This window comes from Kogia breviceps, chromosome 17, assembly GCF_026419965.1.
Source record: "Kogia breviceps isolate mKogBre1 chromosome 17, mKogBre1 haplotype 1, whole genome shotgun sequence".
NCBI classification, from domain to species: Eukaryota; Metazoa; Chordata; class Mammalia; order Artiodactyla; family Physeteridae; genus Kogia; species Kogia breviceps.
The window spans coordinates 11,930,161-11,953,021 of record NC_081326.1 but is presented as its reverse complement, the minus strand read 5'-3'; the positions used below and the strand labels follow the sequence as shown (position 1 = coordinate 11,953,021).

At 37.4% G+C, this 22,861-nt stretch overlaps 1 protein-coding gene across 2 annotated transcripts in view; it reads left to right on the top strand.

Moving 5' to 3' along the window:
- ARFGEF1 (ADP ribosylation factor guanine nucleotide exchange factor 1) overlaps nucleotides 1–22,861 on the top strand; it is a 132,446-nt gene that overhangs the window by 77,241 nt on the left and 32,344 nt on the right. For both annotated transcript variants that reach the window (XR_010837351.1, XM_059042582.2), the window contains exons 11-22: nucleotides 2,199–2,298; nucleotides 2,412–2,551; nucleotides 2,661–2,769; nucleotides 3,422–3,623; nucleotides 7,473–7,584; nucleotides 8,390–8,595; nucleotides 8,870–8,954; nucleotides 11,845–12,016; nucleotides 13,964–14,115; nucleotides 17,898–18,026; nucleotides 18,933–19,091; nucleotides 19,340–19,490. Coding sequence is in view for 1 of the 2 variants with exons in the window: in XM_059042582.2 (XP_058898565.1) it covers nucleotides 2,199–2,298; nucleotides 2,412–2,551; nucleotides 2,661–2,769; nucleotides 3,422–3,623; nucleotides 7,473–7,584; nucleotides 8,390–8,595; nucleotides 8,870–8,954; nucleotides 11,845–12,016; nucleotides 13,964–14,115; nucleotides 17,898–18,026; nucleotides 18,933–19,091; nucleotides 19,340–19,490 (1,717 nt within the window). In the remaining variant the exon portion in view is untranslated. The remainder of the gene's footprint in view (nucleotides 1–2,198; nucleotides 2,299–2,411; nucleotides 2,552–2,660; nucleotides 2,770–3,421; nucleotides 3,624–7,472; nucleotides 7,585–8,389; nucleotides 8,596–8,869; nucleotides 8,955–11,844; nucleotides 12,017–13,963; nucleotides 14,116–17,897; nucleotides 18,027–18,932; nucleotides 19,092–19,339; nucleotides 19,491–22,861) is intronic.

Below are 22,861 nucleotides of genomic sequence, written 5' to 3'. Positions count from 1 at the left end.
TCAAATGCAAGATGAGCTGTGTTCCACTTGGAGGAAACCCAACATATGAAAACCTAAATTTGCAAAACAAAATTGAGATTGTTGTTATGTGAAGATTCATCTTATGAGAATGAATCTTAGAGTTTTTATAATGCAGTTTTTCCTTGGGTATTAACATATATCTGTTTCAGAAAATACGGTATATACACACTTTTTCAAGAGAAATTATGTGAAGACAAAGTGCTTATGATAGAACTGTTATTTTACATGTAGTACGTGATAGGTGCTCTGTAACTCTTTAGAATTTTGGTTTTTCTTTTTTTTTTTTTTTTGCGGTACGTGGGCCTCTCACTGCTGTGGCCTCTCCCGTTGCGGGGCACAGGCTCCGGAAGCGCAGGCCCTGCGGCCATGGCTCACGGGCCCAGCCGCTCCACGGCATGTGGGATCTTCCCGGACCGGGGCACGAACCGGCGCCCCCTGCATCGGCACTGTGCCACCAGGGAAGCCCCGAATTTTGGTTTTTCTTAGAGCCCCTGTTGATAGGCTTGGTGTCTTAAATTACTGTAATAGGCTTTTGCATATTAGTGCAGTTTGATAACCTGTAGACAGTAGCTAAAGGTTTCTCCCCTCCCCTTTCTCCAAATCTGTGTTTTTTAAAATTTATCCCATAAATCAGAAAGCTTCAAACTCTCTTGATCCATGGCACCATTAGAATTTCTAATCTTTTCATGGTATACTTTACTCCAGAAGAAATACCTAACAGTTCCATTTATTAAGCAGTTAGGTCCAAACAACTTAACAAGTATTTTTCTTAACAATGAAGTCTGCATTTGGGGGCAGGGCAGTGGGGGGTGTGTGTGTGGGAAGCACACATAAATTGAAAGAAAAAATGTTTTTATTTCATTTTTAAATAGTCAACAGTTACTGACTACTGGAATGTATGAGGCTATAGGACACTGCAAACTTCTCAGACCTTGAAATCAAATTGGACATTACCACCCTCATTTCCTTCATTGATTTTCATGCAGTACCTGCTTCTTATCATAGCAACCACTAAACCCCAGGTTTGCAAAAATAATGATGTCATTGAAAGGAATGTCGTGTGATCTAATTGATGTTGAAACTGTGAAGTTTTTTTGAGGTATCCAGCAGATGTATTTCTCTCTGAATTTTCCCTCAAATTCTCATGGCATCCCTCTGAGTTTGCTGCAGCATTCTGGGGTGACTTGGTGCAGTGTTTGAGAATTGTGGCCGTAAATATGTATTGAATGCCTACTATATTTGCCATGCAGTGTAGACACAATGCTTAGCAAGAGGGACCTTGTCTCTACCCTCTTAGAGCTTACAGTCTTACAGGAAATGCTGACATTAGGCAAGTAATAGAAATGTGTTGAATTCTGTGAAAGAAAAGCACATCACAAGGGTATTTTGTCCTTTTGGGGGGAATAAGATGTTAGTCGTCTAAAATTACAAATATGAATTTTTGTATTCATAATATGTTCCATAAATGTTAATATGTTGTTTTGGGTTTTCTTTTTCACTCATTCCCTCTTGAGTTGTAGTCATTTTTCCAAAATAAATATGAATCTGAAAATTCTTAGCTCTTAAATAGAAAATTTTTAAATAAGGTTGACTAAATCCTTTGTGCTTGACATTATTTGGTGTAAAGAATAGTGAGAAATAGTTTGTAGTTTTCAGACAAAAGAGATTCCCACTTGTGTGAGTAATTATAAAAATATAACAGTATATGGGAGTTAGATCCTTTCTATTGGGTAGATGACAATGTCAGTTACTTTAAAATCTAGGAACAATTAGGCTTGCCCAGTACTATAATGTCTGAAAAATATAACTGATGAACAGAATATAGTTTATGCTCTGTGGGGGATTAAAAATGAAATAGGAGCTTTATTAGTTTTGTAAATATGTTTAAGAAATAATCTCCCAGAAGAAGAACTCCAAATTTTTGCAGATTTCTTTTGTAGTGGCTGTGTGATAACAAAATACAGTGATATGAAGTGTACAGTTCTTTACTGCAAGGGCCAGTGTAAGTGACCAACCCAAGTTAAGTCCTGATGTCTCAGAAATGGAACTCAAAAGAGGAGTGGAAGTCCAGGACCCTGGGTCCTGATCTTTGCTCTGCAGCTTTGGGATATTTAAAAAGTGATCACATATATGAATTATAAACAATATTTTAAATGGAGGTTTTTCCCTAACCACAGGTGTTCTTTAAAGAAATTTTCCTATACATTTTGGAGACTTCTACCAGCTCCTTTGACCACAAATGGATGGTTATTCAGACGTTGACAAGGATTTGTGCAGGTATTTGAAATTATCCTTCTTTATTATCTCTTTTTTACTGAGATATTTAAAAGGCCAAATATATTCATATACTAGATGCCTTTTGTTAAAATTAACATATTGTACTGTTACAGATGCTCAGAGTGTAGTGGATATTTATGTAAACTATGATTGTGACTTAAATGCGGCAAACATATTTGAAAGACTAGTAAATGATCTATCAAAAATTGCTCAAGGACGGGGCAGTCAAGAACTCGGTATGAGTAACGTTCAGGTAAGGACTTTAAAAACATTTTGAAATTTGAACTTTGCCAAGGAAGAGCTGTGTATTTTCCTTAAAAGATTCTTGTTTGTCTTTATTCTCGTTATGGATTATTTTGTAGGAACTGAGCCTGAGGAAAAAAGGTTTAGAATGCTTAGTGTCGATTTTGAAGTGTATGGTTGAATGGAGTAAGGATCAGTATGTGAATCCCAACTCTCAGACAACTCTCGGTAAGATGACATTTGAGTAGAATTCTAAATGATGCTTTGGAGGATGGTTGCAGAAGCCATTAAGCCAGTTTCCTGACATCTTTATTCATTTAGCTGGTGAAGAAGCGTTCTCTGTGAGTTAAATAACGAACTTAAAATTATGAATTTCCCAGCCTAGTTATCCAAACTTTTTTCTTTCTAAATCTTCCTAAAAGTATTTTGAATATCATATTAAAATGAATCATGTTTATGCAGCTTTGTTTAAGGATAATTATAGAAGAAACATATAAAAGCCAAAAATGTTTTAAGAAGATTGAATTGTTCATTCATGTTTGATGTTTACCCTTACTCAGAGAAAAACTCATAGCTGCAGGGCTATCCTGGTGTTATCTTAGTCCTTTGAGGGAAAACTGTTCCTTGTGAGACATGAGCTGAGAGCAGAAACCCAGTGTATACTCAGCACTGTAGTTGCAAAAAGAACTCCTAATGATGCAGATTGTACCTGTACTAATTGCAGTGTGTTTTAATATCAAAGTATGTATTATCTGTTATGGCACCTAATACGTTATTTGTATTAAATAGCTATCTAAGCAACATTGAAATAGCTTGCCTTATTTGAGAAATTTTTTTCCTTGGACAGAATAATTTACTGAATCAGTTTTTCTACTTACAGGTCAGGAAAAACCCTCAGAGCAAGAGGCGAGTGAAATAAAACACCCTGAGACAATAAACAGATACGGAAGTTTAAATTCCTTGGAGTCAACATCATCATCAGGAATAGGCAGCTACAGCACACAGATGTCTGGCACTGATAATCCAGAACAATTTGAAGTCCTAAAGCAGCAAAAAGAAATAATAGAACAAGGAATCGATTTGTGAGTGTCCGATTTTAAGGAGAAATGTTACTGAATATCCCTCTGCCAGTACTGTGCCACCCTTATCCTGGGTTTCTTTCCATTTTGGGGTTATTTTTAGTCCCTTCTTATTAACACCCTTCAGAGAATAAAATGGAGCACAGCTCTCCTGGATCCAAGACTTCTAGTGACTCCTTAGTCAGCTCCCCTTGTTCATGCAGTCTAGCCCACACAGAGCCTTGTAATGTGCATTAATTTTGCACTATATTTTATGTGTTGTTGACAAACATCGTCTATGCAGTTTTGCACTGTTCGTCTAGCTCAGTTACAAACTCTTGCACTGTGTTCCCTAAGCAGACGATAAGTCGCATTGAAAGTATGGAACTTCTCCTGCTAGTGTTGCTCCTTTATAGGCTTTATATTTTCTCCACGTCACTTACAGATGTGCTACTCTTGTTACTGATTGATCGTTATTGATTGAATTTTTATATGTCAATAAGGTGATAACCTCCTTTTCAAACTTGGGTACTCTGCCAGACCCTGATCTTGTGAAATCCGTTTTCCTAGCGAGTTGCGTGCTCTCATCCTGCTGCTGGACCTTCTCCTGTCTGCGTCATACTGTGCTGCTTGCCTTCTCTTACTGTGCCCCTCTCTTCTTGCAAAGATACGCTGTGAGGAAAACTGAACTTGCTAGCCTTTCTCCATGAATCTAGAGCCATGAATCTAAACTGTTAAAAAATTCTCCTATATGTTTACTTGACTTGCTAATTCTGCTGTAAAGCATTTCTTCCTGAGTCTTAAGCAGTGGTTTTTGGTGCCCTTTTTCACTGATAATGTAAAAGAAAAAAAGTTGATAAAATGTACACATATTCATTGTCATAAAACTATAAAATCTCAAAAATAGCCTCAGGAAATAGCTATCAATACTTCATTTATTCTAGCTGTTCAGTCAGTATTTATCAAAGTCCCATCTGTTCCAGACATTATGCAAAGTGCTGGGGAAACCTGATGAGTGAAACAGCCCTTGTTTTGGGGGTCTCAACGTCTAGTATGTGCAAACAGATATTCATTGTGAAATTCTGCTGGTCACTCAGCAAACACGTTTGGTACTTGGGACTGTGTGCTGAGAACCATGAAGGTCCTGGTCCTTGTATTCAAGATTACAGTCTAAGTATGGGCAAAATATATTTTTTAGTGGTACTGTGTGACGTCCGTAATGGAGTGTTGTACAGAGTGCTGCCGAGGTAGGACTGCTCAGTTCGAAGTACTTAGGAGTGAGAGGGAGTCCTCCCAGGGCCCCGGAGCAGACGTCCCCCTGCCTCCACTGTTCCTCTGGAGAGCCACTCCAGTTCCTCCAGTGCCACGTGGCTTGCTTTCTGCTTCACGCTTCCATGAGAATGCCGTGCTCCCAGGATACTCTTCCGCGACTGCTCGTTTCATGACACCATTCTGTCCTCTCCTACCTTCTGACCGTGCCGTCTCAGTCTTGTTATGGGCTCCTCATCCTGGGCATACATCTCAACGTTTCCAGGGTCTGTCCCTCAGCCCTTTGCTTTGTAGTTTCTGGATGATCATGTTCTTTCTCATGACTTCAGCTACTATATGGTAACATCTCACAGTTCCCAAGTGTTATTTTTAACATAAAAACTCCAGTGAACTCCAGACTCATCTGTAATTGCCTGTTGGACATCTCCCCTGGACATTGCATAGCTTCTCACTCTCAGCATGTCCACGACCAAATTTATCAGTCTCCATAGTCAACTCCCCAGTACAACCCGAAACAAAAGACAAACAGAAAACCCTATTGTTGCTGTATTTCCCGTTCAGGCTAGTGACCCCAGCACACTACTAAGTTTATGAGCCAGAATCCTGGGAATTACCTTAGATTTCCTCATTAGATCTAATTTGTCACTAAATCCAGCTGATCCTACTTCCTGAATATCTTGGCAATTTATTCTCTTTGTCTCCCAGTTGTTCGCTCAAGTCAAACCGTCACCATTTGGTGCCTTGACTAGTGTACTCTTTTAATTGGCTTGCCTTTCTTTGGTCTTATTTATTGTCTAGTCTTTTCTTACACTTAGCTGGAGTAATCTTTCTTGAATGAAAGTCTACTTCTGTTTCTCCCCTCTCTTCCTCTTAGAGGATAAAGCCACAGCTTCTTGTAATAGCATATAATACCCAACATGATTTAAATCTGCTGGACTCTAAGCTAGATCATCTGCTGCTTCTTTATTTCACCTCATTTTTCTAACAATGCAGAGCTACTTATTATAATATGATGCTTTATGCCCTCGTGTATTAGTATGACCTCTTCCTCTCTATCTGGGATGTTTTTTCTGACTGTTTATAAAAGATGTAATCATTCTTAAAAGCTCGGTTCCACAGTCCCCTTCCCAGGAAATAGATCATGATCATCTCTATTAATTCGACATTTCCTCTGCTGTGCTGTCTTCTCACTTTGTGGATACATTATTTGTTGCATTTTTACTATTATATATTTTTTTAATTTATAAAAATTTTAAAATAATTTTACTGTTATAATTTTTAAATTTTTCTTCTATTGGAGTGAGAGCTTCTAGAGAGCAGAGATTGTGTTTATCTCAGGGAAAAATGCTTGACTTTAATTTATATACATGGCAGCTGTTTAATTAGGACTTGACAAGGGAATCATTAGGAGGACAGAGCAGGGAAGGACATTTCAGACAAAGAGAATGGCATGTGCAGCAGCACAGAGGAAAGGAAGACCGTTTGAGGACTATTACTATTCAGCGTGGCAGGGGCGGGGCGGACGGGTAGAAGTAGGAGGTAGGATGAGAGCATCGAGTTGGATCCAGATTACAGGGGCCTCATTCTCTGTGTAAAGGAGGTTTTGTCTTGTTCTTGGCGTTGGCATACTGTTGAAGGATTTTAAGCAGAGGAACAGCAGCATTAGATTCTGTTTTGGAAAATGACTTTGCCAGCAGCCTGAAGGATGGATTGTAATGTGAACAAAACAAGAGACAGGGAGACCAGTTAAGAATTCTTGCAATACCCAGGTGACAGTGATGAGGTGCCAAACTAATATTGGAAGAATAAAAGTAGAAAGAAAATGATTTGGAAAGAAAGAGGTGACATTTAAATTGGATCTTCAAGCATGGAGGAGAATTTCCCGGAGAGTGAAGCAGGCAAAGGGCACATAGAGGAAATAGACGCTGCAAATCCTTTATGTTTAGGGAATGGGAAAGGGATAAGTGGGAGTAAATGAGAGAGAAATGAACTATATATATTTTTTATTTTAACTTTTTATTTTATAGTGGAGTGTAGCCAATTAACAATGTTGTGATAGTTTCAGGCGCACAGCAGAGCGACTCAGACCTGCATATACGTGTATCCATTCCCCCCAGACTCCCCTCCCCTCCAGGCTGCCACATATATAAAGCAAATGATGCCATCAGGTTGTGGTTAAAACAGTCACCAAAATTCAAGTTCTATATTTTAAAAGCAGGAAACTTAGAAATAATCAATGGATATAAGGAGAATGAGCCCAGATTACTTGAGCACTAAGGAGAATATATATATTAAAAGTGTGAGATATTTCATATCCATATCCTTACTCATAGTTCATCTACTACATGGCCTTATCTCACATAATCTTTGAAATGATCCATATCAGTGATAAAGGTCGCCTTCCATTTTAGATCCTTTTCAGAGAAAACTTTGCATAGTATATTATTTTTTGTACATTTTGTACAATAATAATGCATTGATTATTTTAAGTAAACTTCTGTTTTCTAAGTGCTACAAAGTTAATTCACTGTAGTTTTAGATCTTTTCAGGGAATACAAATGGTTTTCTATTTCTAATGTTCCTTTTAACTTTAACATCATCTAGATTTACTAAGAAACCAAAGAGAGGAATACAGTACCTCCAAGAACAAGGGATGCTTGGCACTACACCTGAAGATATCGCCCAATTCTTACATCAAGAGGAAAGATTAGACTCTGTAAGAACACCATGTTATTTCATTCTAACTTTTTCTGTAAAATTCTTTTTTTTTTTTTTTTTTTTCGGTACGCGGGCCTCTCACTGTTGTGGCCTCTCCCGTTGCGGAGCACAGGCTCCGGACGCGCAGGCTCAGCGGCCATGGCTCATGGGCCCAGCCGCTCCGTGACATGTGGGATCTTCCCGGACCGGGACACGAGCCCGTGTCCCCTGCATCGGCAGGTGGACTCTCAACCACTGCGCCACCAGGGAAGCCGCTGTAAAATTCTTTTTCAAGTTAATATTATAATAATATTATAATATTATTGCCCCTTTAAGATGCCCTCCTAAGTATGTAAAAGTAAGCTAGCTATTCTTTTTTTTTTTTTTTTTTTTCGTTATGCGGGCCTCTCACTGTTGTGGCCTCTCCCGTTGCGGAGCACAGGCTCCGGACGCACAGGCTCAGCGGCCATGGCTCACGGGCTTAGTTGCTCCGCGGCATGTGGGATCTTCCCGGACCAGGGCACGAACCCGTGTCTCCTGCATCGGCAGGCGGATTCTCAACCACTGCGCCACCAGGGAAGCCCAAGCTAGCTATTCTTAATTTTGCTCTTGTATTCTCTGTACTCAAAAGAATATCTTGATTTTTTTTTTTTTTTAATAAACACATTTAGTATGTTTAACTTTTAACTTCACGTTTGAAATAGTTAATTAACTCTGTGGTTAAAACCTGTGGATCTTATGGATTTTTTTCTGCTTTTTAAAAAATTGGCTGTGTAGGAAATGTAAGTCTATTAGGATATCAATTTCTATCTTTTGTTCTTTAGACTCAAGTGGGTGAATTCCTGGGAGATAATGATAAATTTAACAAAGAAGTCATGTATGCATATGTGGACCAACATGACTTTTCAGGAAAGGATTTTGTTTCAGCCCTTCGTATGTTTCTGGAAGGATTCCGTCTTCCAGGGGAAGCTCAGAAAATTGATCGATTGATGGAAAAGTTTGCTGCAAGATACTTAGAATGCAACCAAGGGTAAGCAGGATTCAGATTCAAGTACTTACTGGTTGCTGACTATATCCAAGACCCTCTTTTGGGGAGCATCGAGTGATTCATAATGCCCTGCCCCAGGGAACTTAGATTATATACGATCTGGAAATGATGAGACAATTCCATAAAAAATTATAGTATGAGATAGAACATAAATCCTGAAAGAGAAAACTAAAAGTGACATGGGGTTTGAGGTGAGTTATTTAAATGCTAATTGTAAACAGAAAAAGTTTATAACACAAAACATTTATTTTTGCAGACAAACCCTTTTTGCTAGTGCAGATACTGCATATGTTCTGGCTTATTCAATTATCATGCTCACCACAGATCTTCACAGTCCACAGGTATGTCTTCTTCCAAGCCAGTTTTACAATAAATAGTACAAATTAAATAAATTGTTTTGAATTCAGTAAGTAATAGTTGAAATTTTAATCTTAATTTAGTTAAACCAGTCACCAAATTGGGGTATTAAATTTGGTGTAGTGTACATTTTACAAATGCGGTTTCTGGTAGTAATTCTAATTAGACTTTTCGATATCTGTAAAGTCTGTATTTGTCTTTCTCATGATTGACAGCTGTATAAAACTTCAGATAAATTTTAATCTAAGAATGTGCTTATAGCTTTTCTGCTGTGTTTGTTACAACATGGAAAAACATCATATAAACCATCGTTTTTTTGTTTGTTTTAACATAAATAACATAAAATAACATAAATAATTTAACATAAATAACAGAGCATTTAGTATAGTGGGTCCTTCATGTGCTTATCACCCATCTTCCACAGTTCCCAACTTATGGCCAGTCTTGTTCTCTATATATCCCTTTTCTCTCCCAGGTCATTTTGGAGCAAATCTCATATATCATATTATTTCATCTGTATTTATTTCAGTATATATATCTGAAAGAGAAATGCTGTATTTAAACATACCCACAGTACCATTACACCTAAAAATTAACCATAATTTCAAAATACCAGACATCCAGGAAGTGTTTAAATTTCATTTGCTTCTTTAGATTGTAATTCCTTTACTTTAAATATTAAGGAACTGTCACTTGATTTCTAATATTCAGTAACAAAAACATTATTTTTAAAGTTTTAGGTATTTTACGCTTAGTTTCCAAAAACTTGAGGAAAATTATAAATAAACCTATTTGCAAGAATTTCTTAATACTTCTTAGGGATAGGCTTCTAATGATATGTATTACTCTTATGATGAGAAATAAACTGTATACTTATTACTAATCTGAGATGTATTGGAAAAACTATAAGGTTTAAAACAGCTTATGAGTTTAAAAATTAGAAAATTTTAAGCGCCTTGTGAGCTCCTGTAAAGCTAAGTGGACTGTTAGAAAATTGAACCCATAATTAGGATCCTATATGATTTATGATGCAGGGCTATATGAACTATAACAAATGATGTCATTTTTAAAGAACATGGGTAACTTTAAAGGAATTCCTTAAAACTAATTCTCCTCATTCCTGTTTGTTTTCAGAGTTAAAATATAGGTTAATTTAACAAGTCATTTATGTTCCTTTTTCACCTAGAATATTTATAGTTAACTACCATTTATATATAGTGTGAGACAATTTTTTTTTAATTTTGAAATACATTTAGAACATGTTTAATTTTTTTGTTTATTAATCTTCATCAGTAGTAACAATTGGCTTTAAGTGATTTAAGCACTAAAACTTAATTAGGCACAACTTAATTTAAGCACATGAGAGTAAAAGTCAAGAGTAAAATGCTCTATAAAAGATAAACAGGAGAAGAAAAGTAGGATTATGTTTTACACTACTTCCAGAATCCCACTGTGGCAGAAGTCTTCTATTTGAGCAGTGTATTTTTATTTTGTGTATCTGCAGTTAATGTAGTCTCTTCTCCAACGTGCTTGGAGCTCCTACCCCTACCTCCAAGCCCAGATCCACAAATATACTTTGCTGCTACTTCAGATTTTCTTCCAGGGCTTGTCTTTGTCTCTCATTGGCATGATGCTAAAACATTATACCGTGTTCAAAATTTCCGGTGATGTTAATCTTCTTTTAGCCTCTTATTGGCAGCACTTGTGTGGTCTTTTATGTTGGTATTCCTGAGTAATTGCTTTTTTAGTATTCATCAGAACTTCAGGTGACATGGCTTTCTTTTAATGTTTTTTAAGTGCCATGACTCAAGATAAGTTTTCAAAGTTTTAGTATGTTGAGCTTTTTTCCCTTGAGTAATAATAAATTACATTTGGAAACTTTTATGGTAATATTTTTACTTTTTTGTAGGAGAAGTGCTCCTCTCACCCTTTCTGATGTACTGGAAAGATCTGTTTGCAGAGTAGTCAGAACTAAATAAATGTTTGTATCCCAGTTATATCCTCTGGACATTCTGGTTTCTCTATAGTTATTTTTGCAAACTTCTGATGACTTACTTGATTGTTATTCTATGTACCTTCTTGTAAATTTACAGGACCCTTATCTTTAGAGGTGCCTTAAATTCTTCATGGAAAGTGGTAGGAACATATTTAATTAAGTAAATGTATCTTCAGAGACATCATATGACTTACAGGTTTTATCCATCTGGGTTTTCAGGGACATAAAGCGTAAATACTTTGTGCTAGTTCCCAGGTTTGGCGACAGGGCTACCATCTTATGTACTACAGATTTGTACTCCAAAGACTTATCAGGGTGTGTAGTAGGATGTTCCTGTTCAGCATGCTCTTAAACAAGACAAAATGTTCCAAGGATACTTTGCCCAGATCACCTGATATTCAGTTGCCATGATGAGTCAGTGAGATTGCTATCTTATTTTAACTAAATTTCACCTCTTGTTATTCTTGCATCCACTGTTACGTAAAATCAGTTTTTAAATCATTCGCAAACGCATTTATGTTCTTCTGAACTAAGGTTTGAATCTTTTTGATAACATAAGTGTCTAATAATTGTCATGGTCCTTTTTTAAAGACTGACTAGAGCTCTCAAACCTTGGGCAAAAACAAAAATTTCATTATTCAGTCTCCCTGTTTTCTTACTACAAATTACTCACGTGCTCCGCAGAGCAAGGTGAATTAGTATATTGTCAGGATGGGTCTTTCCTACATTGTCCTTATTTTCTGTGACTTCCTTTTTTCATTTTAATGTCTGCTTTGTTGAGTATTTTCCACTTTCTACTCCTCAAAGTATTTATAAATTCTCTTATGTGAGTATTTTTCTGTTAATTTTTAGGAATTATAATGGTTTTTCATTTCTAGGTTAAAAATAAAATGACAAAGGAACAGTACATTAAGATGAATAGAGGTATCAATGACAGTAAAGATCTTCCTGAAGAGTATCTATCAGCCATCTATAATGAAATAGCTGGAAAAAAGATATCAATGAAAGAAACAAAAGAACTAACAATCCCTACAAAATCAAGTAAACAAAGTAAGTGTCCAGATCAACTGAATCCTGATTGTTTCGGAGGAAAAATATGGGTTCTTGAAAAGTGTTTTACTTAGAGTAGATCAAGTATTATTCTACTGAAAAGTATTATAATATACAGTTTGCTGATCTGATTGTGTTTTTTCCCGTATCCTGAAGAAAGATAGCACTGACCGGTGATAAATGGAAAGTGCTACATAATATGCATGGATTAGTGCGCATTTAATACACACTCGTCCATTTAGCAGTTAATCTCAGCACATATTTGGAGATCAGAGAGATTGGTTAGGCAACCCCAATAGTCAGACTTCAGCTCTCATTCTTCCTTACTGCCTCTTTGTCATCTACAAGCAACTTATTTCCATTGGTTCACCTATCATTACACATAAACGGAAACTGGAAGTAGGGGCGATTCAAGGAGATGGGGAAGATTGGCGTCATGGGGGAGCTCATGGGGGCTGGAACTCACTACTTCAGATGCAGCACAAGGTAGAGCGCCGTGGCGTTCCCATAGCTGACCGGCATCAGGAGCCAGCGGGGGGCCTAGCTCCATCCTCGACGTCCTGTGCATATAGATGGTGGTGATGAAATCAGAGCTAAAATCTGACCGCAGGAATGAGGTGAGGGTAGTGGCTCAGTAATATAATATGGAAAGAGAACTCCTGCCATTCTGAGCAACTTCCACTTGGAAGTGGAATCTCAAGCTTCATCTAAAAGAACAGATTGCAGTAGCAAAATTCTGTCAACAGGAGAGGATCAGAAAGCCCTGTGTGATATGTGTATTTCTAGAAGTTGATGAAGAATTATCAGGGGAGAGTCGGAGGCTATGGAGATGATGTTAGAAGGAATAGTGGAGTATAAATGGCCTTATCTTTTGGGGATATAGGGAATGATTCTAAGGAATTTTAGTAAGTTCTCCCTCATTTTATAGAAGAGGAAACAAGTGCAGAGAGGTTAGGAAACTTAGAATCATAGAATCTGCCACCTGAGTGCAATGTAAAAACTTTCATTAATTCTCTAGAACTAAAACCCAAAGAGTGGCAAAGCCACATCTTGAACGCGGGCCTTGGCTCTTACTGCAGTCCAGCACCAATCAAAAGTTTACTTGGTAGAGTTATTTGCTTCTACTTAAGAAATTAAGTATATTAATCAAGACTTCATTTTCACACCTAAGTAGATACCAATTATCTGATTTCACTTTCTTCCTCACACCCGTATAGTAACATCTTCATATCCCTCATTCTCTGGCCTCTTCTCTATACGGCGGTAGGGAATCACTGAGCAGAGTGGGCTATGGGAAGGAGGTGGTGGTGCTGAAATTCCGAAATCATCCCAAGTGTTAGGGCCACTGTTCTCTTGTCAGCTCAGGAGATCGTTCGAGCCTGTGTCACGTGAGGATACCATTGCCTTTTACCTCTCTTCTCTTCTAGCCCATGTTTGGGCTGTTTCCCTAGTACTTTCATTGTGACAGATTTGTACCTACTCTCTTCCCTTTTCATAGATTTTCCATGTATCCCTGCCTCCTAGTTCAGGATATTTTTTTCTTTCATTTTTGAAATTCATGTAACATAAAATTAACCATTTTGAAGTGAACAATTAGTGGTATTTAGTACATTCACAGTGTTGTGTAACTGCCACGTCTATATAGTTCCAAAACATTTCATCACCCCCGAATAAAACCACGTATCCATTAAGCAGTTTTTCCATGTTCCCTACCTTTCCTCAGCCCCTGGCTGTCACCAGTCTGCTTTCTGCTTCTATGGATTTACCTACTCTGGATATTTCATCTAAATGGAATCATACATTATGTGACCTTTTGTGTCTGGCTTCTTAGGACTATTTTGAATTAGTATTCATTGGTAGTGCTTATTATTTTATACTGAAACATCAAAATAGCATTCTTAATAAAGGCTTTACATTTTAAACACTAATAAGTGTTTGTTGTTTCAGGTGTAGCCAGTGAAAAACAAAGAAGACTTCTGTATAACTTAGAAATGGAACAGATGGCCAAGACAGCTAAAGCACTCATGGAGGCCGTGAGCCATGTTCAAGCACCTTTCACAAGTGCGACGCATTTGGAGCATGTGAGACCTATGTTTAAGGTAAGAGTTACTAATAACTTTTGCTTGCAGTATATATATATTTATATATACTGCTGTTCAGCATATTCTTTTTTTTTTAAATTATTTTATTTTTTGGCTGCGTTGGGTCCTCATTGCTGTGCGCAGGATTTCTCTAGTTGCAGCGAGCAGGGGCTGCTCTTCCTTGTGGTGCACAGGCTTCTCATTGCAGTGGGTTCTCTTGTTGCGGAGCACGGGCTTTAGGCACACGGGCTTCAGTAGTTGCAGCAAGCGGGCTCAGTAGTTGTGGCTCACGGGTTCTAGAGCGCAGACTCAGTAGTTGTGGCGCACGGGCTTAGTTGATCCGTGGCATGTGGGATCTTCCCAGATCAGGGCTCAAACCTGTGTCCCCTGCATTGGCAGGTGGATTCTTAACCACTGTGCCACCAGGGAAGTCCTGTTCAGCATATTCTTAAGTTCAGGAAATACAGTGATATAGCCCATTTGTATACACCCAGAAGTGAAAGCCATATTATTTAGGAGATCGCAAATATAAAATTTTTCTTAAAGAGAATGAGAAAAGGTATACATGATTAGCAATTAATAGGCGTGTGATCTTAAGAACCGAAAGAGTTTTGGAGAATTAAGCCTTGGCCTGGTTTCCTCTGAGTTCTATTTAGAGCTTTGGAGTTCCCTGAAATCTCAGAGTGATCTTGAGCCTCCTACTCTCTTTCAGGGTTCTGGCCCAGGAACTCAGCTGAAGGTTCTGAGTACTGCTGGGGCCCAGAAAGTAGAGTCAGGAACAAGAGGGAGCTTTCTTACGTTTATAGATCTAGTAAGAATGATTCTTACTGCTTCTTTAAAATTTGATTTCCCATTCAGTCTTCATTTTCCTATTCTTTTTTTCTATCCTTTCTTCAAATTCCGGAAGGAGGAAGCAGTGCATCATAAGGATTGTAGGGAAGTGGAGGGGAGTCGAGTCAAGTTTGAGAAGGAAAAACGGGTTAAGTACATTTCTGTTTGTGACACAGTGTGGTTAGATGGTCTGTGGAGGTTGAAGATTATAATTCAAGTTCTCATTCATAACTACATAGGTGTATGGGTAGTAAAAGATGACTACAAGGTTTCAGCTCTAAAATTTTATCGTTCTACCCCTACTTCAAGGTCTGTGTGATAGTGATCTTTCTAAAAGTTGATGGAGTTACAGGATGTGAGCGGGGATGCTAGGGAGATAACGTTAGAAGAACAGTGGAGTGTAACTGGCCTTCCTTTTGGCATAATGTAGAAAGTGACGTCAAAATATAAGATATACTTTCTCTTTATTATGAAATAAATTACAAAGCAGATTTTTGTTTTGTTTGTTTTGAATAATCTTATACCTTTATTTTGTTGTTTTTTTCCAAATGTTTTTGGTAGACGGGAGGTGGAGGATGAAAAAGCAAAAAGAATAAGGAACCAGCCATAATTGTACCACTCAGAAAAAATTTCTGTTAATATGTTTACATACTACTTTTTATCTTAAACAGTTGTGATCCTACTATGTATAGAATTTTGTATCTTGCTGTTTCTCACCTAAGTATTTCCCCATATCATTAAAAATTCTTCATAAACAGCTTTTATGATCTATTCTCTGGATTAGTTATCCTTTATTTAAACTAATCCTCTAAAGTAGAATTAAGAACGTTTCCTCTCACTGCCATTTCTACTGTCATTACCGTCTCCAGTTACCTTCATTTCTCACTCTTGTCGCTGTAACATCCTCCTGACTGGTGTCCTTATGTCTGCTTTTGTGCTTCTCTTTACCCACTTACAGAGGCCAGAATGTTTAAAATACAAAATGAACTGTCACCTTCTTCCTTAAAGCCATTCACTGACTTTGCAACTGTGATGAAACCTAACACATCCCAAGGGTCTGTAGACCATGTGTGGTCTAGCTCCACCTGCCTTCAGCCTCATAGCGGTGCAGCAGTCACACTGGTTATTCTGGCCATTTCTAGAATGTCCTAAATTATTTTCTCTTCAGAGCATTCATACAAGCTGTGTCCTTTGTCTAGGAAGCTTTTTCCTTCTTTGCCTGAGTAGTTTCTACTTTAAATGTTACTTTCTCAGAGAGTTCTGCCCTGGCCCCTCTAATCTAAATAAGGTCCCTTTTCATGACATGCTATACTCTTCCTTCATTGTATTTATAACAATATGTATTTATACATTTATTTATTTTAAAGCTGAATGTCTAGTTCTTTACTAGACTTTAAGCTCCATGAGGCAAGGGACTACATCTGCTCCGTTGACTTTTCCCAGTGTCTGGCACAGCTCCTGGCTTGTAGTGCTCAGTGCATAAGCATTGGCTGAGTAAAGGAATGAATGAGAGATTCCTAGAATGTGATATAATATTAAGATATGAAAACCTTATTAAGAACCTTTTTACATATTGCCAGATTGTATTCTATAGAGATTTATGCATTTGAGGGGACAATTTCACTGTCCTCTGGATGTTATTTAGGTATAATTTGATAAGACAAGTCATTGTCTTTAATTTGCAGTGGGTTTAAACCTTTTGTCACAGGCTTAAGAACCTTATACTTCTCCTTGTACAAAATATTACAAAGGTTTCCAAATAGATGTGCTGTTTCTTCACTTGTAATAGGATGTATAATAGATTACTTTAATGTGGTGCTTTGTATTTTAAAAGTACTGCATTTCCTATGCTGCCCGCAGCATCTCTCTATAGTGGCTGTCCAGGTATTAAAGGGGAAGAAATGAGGTTCAGAAAAAAAGAGGTTAAATAAGTAACAAGGCTAGGACAGGAAGTTAGGTACTGTAGCTTATGTTCCTCTGTTTAGGAATTACACTTGTACTTCTAAACTTTCTGACATTATAAGCAAAGCTTTGGGTGATTCTATTTTTCTTAATAATGCTAAAATTTTTTTAGATCTTTAAAAAATTCCAGTTATCATATCTGTACCACACTGGTATAAACATTTCTCATCTCTATGGCTATACGGATATATAGTTTTGCTTCATTTTGACCTATTAAAAGCAGCGCATACTCTTGTATTGGACATTTCAAAGTTATACACACACATGCACACACCAGTATATACACATATGATTTGATATGAGGATTTTCAGTAGTCAAAGGTAGCTTTCTTTTTTTGTTTATTTTACATTACAATTTCACAAGGTATTCAGTTCTGTTAAAATTTAGTGCCTGTTGGCTTTCATACTCTGTAATCAAGATGTATTTTATTGAACTGTGTTTTAAAATATTGTCCAACTAGGAACCAGAGATATCACTCATGTTTCAAAGTAAAATATTTGATTACCAAAAAAAATAAATAAATAAGGCTAAATGATGTCCACAGAGCAGACTTAAAGAAAAGAGAGTAATGTAACTGTTACAAGTGGAAAATGGTTAAAAGGATTTTCTTGGAAATAAAATTAGTCCATGAAATATTGCAAGAGACACAGCTTACAGAGGGAGAGGAGTTCTAAAGTCAGGGATAAAATTAATATAATTTATGAGTATTGACTATTCCCGTTTTTCATTAATGTAAATAATTTATAGATGCTGTGCTTAAAATATGCCTAGTGTCCCTTCCCAACCTTATAATTTTGCTCTCCCGTGTATTTAAGCCCAGGCGGCATTATATAGTTTCTCCTTTGTCTAAGAAGGCTTTCCAAGTAACTATGCCAAGAAACGCATTGCTTTTTTTTCAGAACTTCCTCAAATTGCCTGAAATCTGAGAAATGTTAATGTAGCATTATCATAAAGTTTAATTATCACTTGATGTTTGTGATGTATTTCAAATTTTTAATTTTTCTAGTTGGCTTGGACCCCTTTTCTGGCTGCATTTAGTGTGGGTCTACAAGACTGTGACGATACTGAAGTAGCCTCTCTTTGCCTGGAAGGTATAAGATGTGCAATCAGAATTGCGTGCATTTTCAGCATTCAGGTAACAAAGAGTTTTGCCTCTGTAGCCAGTCTGGAAAACGTAAATTACTTTTGTCATTACTACAGTTTACATTATTTCTTGTGTTGAAATTATTAAAAATGAATTTCAAGTTTATAATGGAATTTAAATGAGCCTTAATGTTTCCGTTTCCAAGAAGCTGTGACGGAACAGGGTAGTTCTTTATTGATGTGTCTAAAATTCGTCATAATAACTTTGGTTTGCAGTTTCTCTGTAGAATATTAGCTATGTACAAAGTTTCCAAGAGTTTGAATCCCTATATTGCAATTTGAATATCTTATCTGTGTTGCATGTTTTTATTTATTGAATCACATATTTTTCATATTTTATATGTTTATATATATTACTTTATAACTTAACCTATCCTAAGAACAAATTACCTTTAAGAGACACAAGTATCTAGAACATAATTTTTATGAAGACAGTCCCTTCTATTAATTTATATGCTTTGTCTGATAATAAATTTTAGCCAATGCTTGCCTGCTTTCTTTTTAAAAACCCATTTCACATTTAATTATGAATGTTACAGCTTAAAAAGCACAGTCTAGCTGTAGAGGAAAAATGAGCAAATTTGTAAATCAGGTTTCTGCTAGTTCACACCGTCGCTTGAAACAAATGCTGAATGAATTTTTTTTTTACTGTATATATGAATTATTGTCACTAAAATCTTGTCTTGATTTGATACCTCTGCAGCCTTTCAGTTTTAGAAATTCATGCTTTTCTGCTTCATTCATCTTAAAATTAAAAAAACTACAGTTTGAGGTATTATATGTAATTCATGACTTAGTTAAAAACTTACTAAACAAGTGAACAGTTTATCAGTAGGGAACTAGGGATTACCCTTTTGTGTTTACAGCCGTGTAAGTTTGCTTTTTCTCTTTTTCATAGCTGGAAAGAGATGCATATGTCCAGGCGCTAGCAAGATTTACCTTACTTACAGTGAGCTCTGGGATTACTGAAATGAAACAGAAGAACATTGACACAATTAAAACACTTATCACAGTGGCTCATACAGATGGAAATTATCTAGGAAATTCATGGCATGAGGTATAAGCACTTCCTTTATTTTCAGCTTTGCAATCTGGTTTATAAAATGAGCTCATGCTAAACAGTATATCACTGACATGCTTAAGTGTTTGGGGAAAAAATTAATTTAGTACATTCAGGGTAAGTACATTTAGCTTTTTATAATGATTTATAATGTAGCTATGTTTAAATCGTGACTGCGTACATTTAAATATTTTTGCGAACATTTGTAACATGGAATTTACATTTTTTTCCTTTTTGTAATTAAGATTCTGAAGTGCATCAGTCAGTTGGAGCTTGCACAACTTATAGGAACTGGAGTGAAACCTCGGTACATTTCTGGGACCGTGCGAGGCAGAGAAGGATCTCTTACTGGAACAAAAGATCAGGCTCCTGATGAATTTGTGGGTCTAGGGCTAGGTGAGAATTTTTTGAATTATTTTTATGAAGTATCAAAATTTATTTTTAACTTGCTCAGTATAAGTAACTTTATTGTAGCTATAAAACAGAATTAGAGGGATAGGATAAAATGCCCTTTGACTAATAACCTTATGAGGGGAAAGCAAGGTGACATTGTAAGTCTTTTTTGCCTGGTCTAGTTTCCAATATTAAGTGACCGTTAGTCATAATCTCACAGTTGGGGGTGGGAGAAAGGTGCAGTTTAAAATTACCAGCTTTTACCTAAAAAAGAATGAAATATTGCCATTTGCAGCAACATGAATGGACTGAGAATACTATATTTAGTGAAGTAAGTCAGACAGAGAAGGACAAATATTATATCACATACATATGGAATCTAAAAGATAATACAAATGAATCTGTATGCAAAACAGAAACAGACTCACAGACATAGAAAACAAATTTATATTTACCAGAGGGAATAGGGAGGGGGGAAGGGAAAAATTAGGAATATGGGATTAACAGATACAGACTACTCCACATAAAATAGATAAGCAACAGGGATTTACTGCATAGTGCAAGGAACTATATTTAATGTTTGCAATAACCTGTAATGGAAAATAATCTGAAAAAATATATATATTAAAAAATTACCAGCTTTTAAGACTAAGCAGATAACATATATGAGTGAAGGCTTAAGATGATAAATAGTTGGGTCAACTGGAGAAAGCTTTCATATTCATATAGTTTTTTAAAGGCGCTGTGCAGACATAACCAAACTCTTACGCCAGTGTGGAAACTTTCCCATGGTTCCCCATGAACTCACTATAGCCAGGAGCTTCCAGATTTAACCCAGTAGAAAAAAAGGAAGGTATTAGCTAAAATGGGTACAGAAGAACCAAAGACAATGCATTTTTAGTCATAAATAGAAAGAGTTCCACCAGGGAAGAAGCCAAGTTTAGACTGTCTTTCACTTTGAATACCCTACTTCTGGGTTTGAATTCTTCCATATTTCTTCTTTACTGTGTACAAGTTACTTTAATTCTCTGAGTTTCAGGTTCCTCTTTTGCAAACTAATGGTAATATCTACTTACAGAGTTGTCAGGATTAAATAAAAATATATATGAGTGGACTTAGTACAGTGGCTGGTATATTAATTGTTTCTGAATTATTCTTTATCCATCCTCCCTACCTCACTTCCAACCAAGAAATCTAGAGACATGACTTAAAGAGAACAAGAAGGAATAAACCTGAGATCTAAGAATATTTACCATTTACCTTTTTAAAAAAAATAATGTTATTAATTTTTGGCTGTGTTGGGTCTTTGTTGCTGCGCACTGGCTTTCTCTAGTTGCGGCAAGCGGAGGCTACTCTTTGTTGCCATGTGTGGGCTTCTCATTGCAGTGGCTTCTCTTCGTGCGGAGCACGGGCTCTAGGTGCACAGACTTCAGTAATTGCAGCACGCAGGCTTCAGTAGTTGTGGCGTGCGGACTCTAGAGCACAGCCTCAGGAGTTGTGGCACACGGGCTTAGTTGCTCCAGGGCATGTGGGATCTTCCCGCACCAGGGATTGAACCTGTGTCTTCTCCACTGGCAGGTGGATTCTTAACCACTGTGCCACTGGGGAAGTCCCACCATTTACCTTTTGAGGCTTTGTACTGTAACATTGTATTTCTGGACATTTCTGTCTTTTTATGATTTAGTGATTTCTCTGTTGTTGCTTGCAACAAAAATTCTTAGGAAATTTAGAAGAATTTCAAGCTTGAAAAACAATCCATAGAGAAGGAAGTAAAGACGAGGACCATGTTGTGGCTTCAGGTTGGACTGGAACAGTTAGTTCCCAGTGGTAATCCAGCTGTGGCAGCCAGCAGTGCAGCCTGTACCTCACTTGTATCTTAGATTCTGTGATTCTGGGAGGTGCAGGTATAGACCTGATAACTTGGTGAGCCAGCTGCAGGATTTAGAACTGCCTGAGCGCCTGCATGGTTGGTGACGTATGTAACCTGGAAGTAACCTGGAAGTCTGACTCAGATATTAGAACTATAATTGTTCCAGCAGGCAGAATGAGATACAAATGAAAAATATTTACAGGCAAGTGAAGTGAATGTGCATTGATTGATTCAGCAGCTTCTGAAAGCTGCTTTTTTTTTTTTTTCTTTTTTTTCCCCCCCAGTAAGGCCTAGGGAGTGGAGGAAAGCCCAAGCAAAGCTAGTTGAGGTTACCAGGTCTCAGTTTTGGCAAATAACAGAAGTAGGTTACACTAAAAATAATAAAATAATATACCAGTGGAATATTTTATCTTCTATCAGTGTGAGTAAAACAAGAGAAATAATAATTGCTGATAATGCTTAGTGGTATACTTGAAAATGAATTAAAATTAATCTGATCACTGTGCTGCTGTGCTACTTAGGTTGCAAGGAGATGAGATGAGCTGTCTTCTCCCTTCAGGAAAAGGGAATTTATATTAAAAAGTACACTTGGAATCTGGAAATGAGATAAAAATTCCAAGCCTCCAAGCCGCTCAAGCGACCAGCCATACTCTTGCACCTCTCTCATGCTTTCGATAGGCTTCCTCTTGTGTCTTCCACTTCTCTTTTCAGCCTGCTGCGTCCTCTACTCACTGCAACGTGACCAGGTCTTTCAGGTTTTAATGTGTGTGCTAGAGGGAGCCACTCTGCTGCCGCGGCCCCTGTTGGGCAGAGCCCTCCCTTCAGCTTATCCCAGCGGTTAGTTCCCAGCTTGCCCAGTGTGGCAGATGTCCACCCTTCCAGCTGTGCCCTGTCACCTACTCAGACAGACGCTTTCTTCAGGACGCTGTGGTCAGAACTGAAGCTAGAAGAGGGTGTGGTACAGGTGACTGAGCTGGTTTAGTCTGTATATAATATGTTTTTTAAAAAAAATAAATTAATATCCTCCTTTATTAACAGCATCCATACTCCAAATATTCATGTAACCAAGTTAATAGGGCTGACTGTATGTTTATCTGACTTTCTTACTGCTGTGATACAAATCTGTACTTTCACTTTTTGGAAACATGAAACTTTTAGTTATTAAGAATACACAGCATGGGACTTCCCTGGTAGCACAGTGGTTAAGAATCTGCCTGCCAGTGCAGGGGACACGGGTTCGAGCCCTGGCCCGGGAAGATCCCACGTGCCGTGGAGCATCTAAGCCCGTGAGCCACAACTTCTGAAGCCTGTGCGCCTAGAGCCTGTGTTCCGCAACAAGAGAAGCCACTGCAATGAGAAGCCCATTCACTGCAACGAAGAGTAGCCCCCCGCTGGCTGCAACTAGAGAAAGCCTGGGCGCAGCAACGAAGACCCAACACAGCCAAAAATAAATAAATAAATTTATAAAAAAAAGAAAGAAAAGAATACATAGCATATGATTATT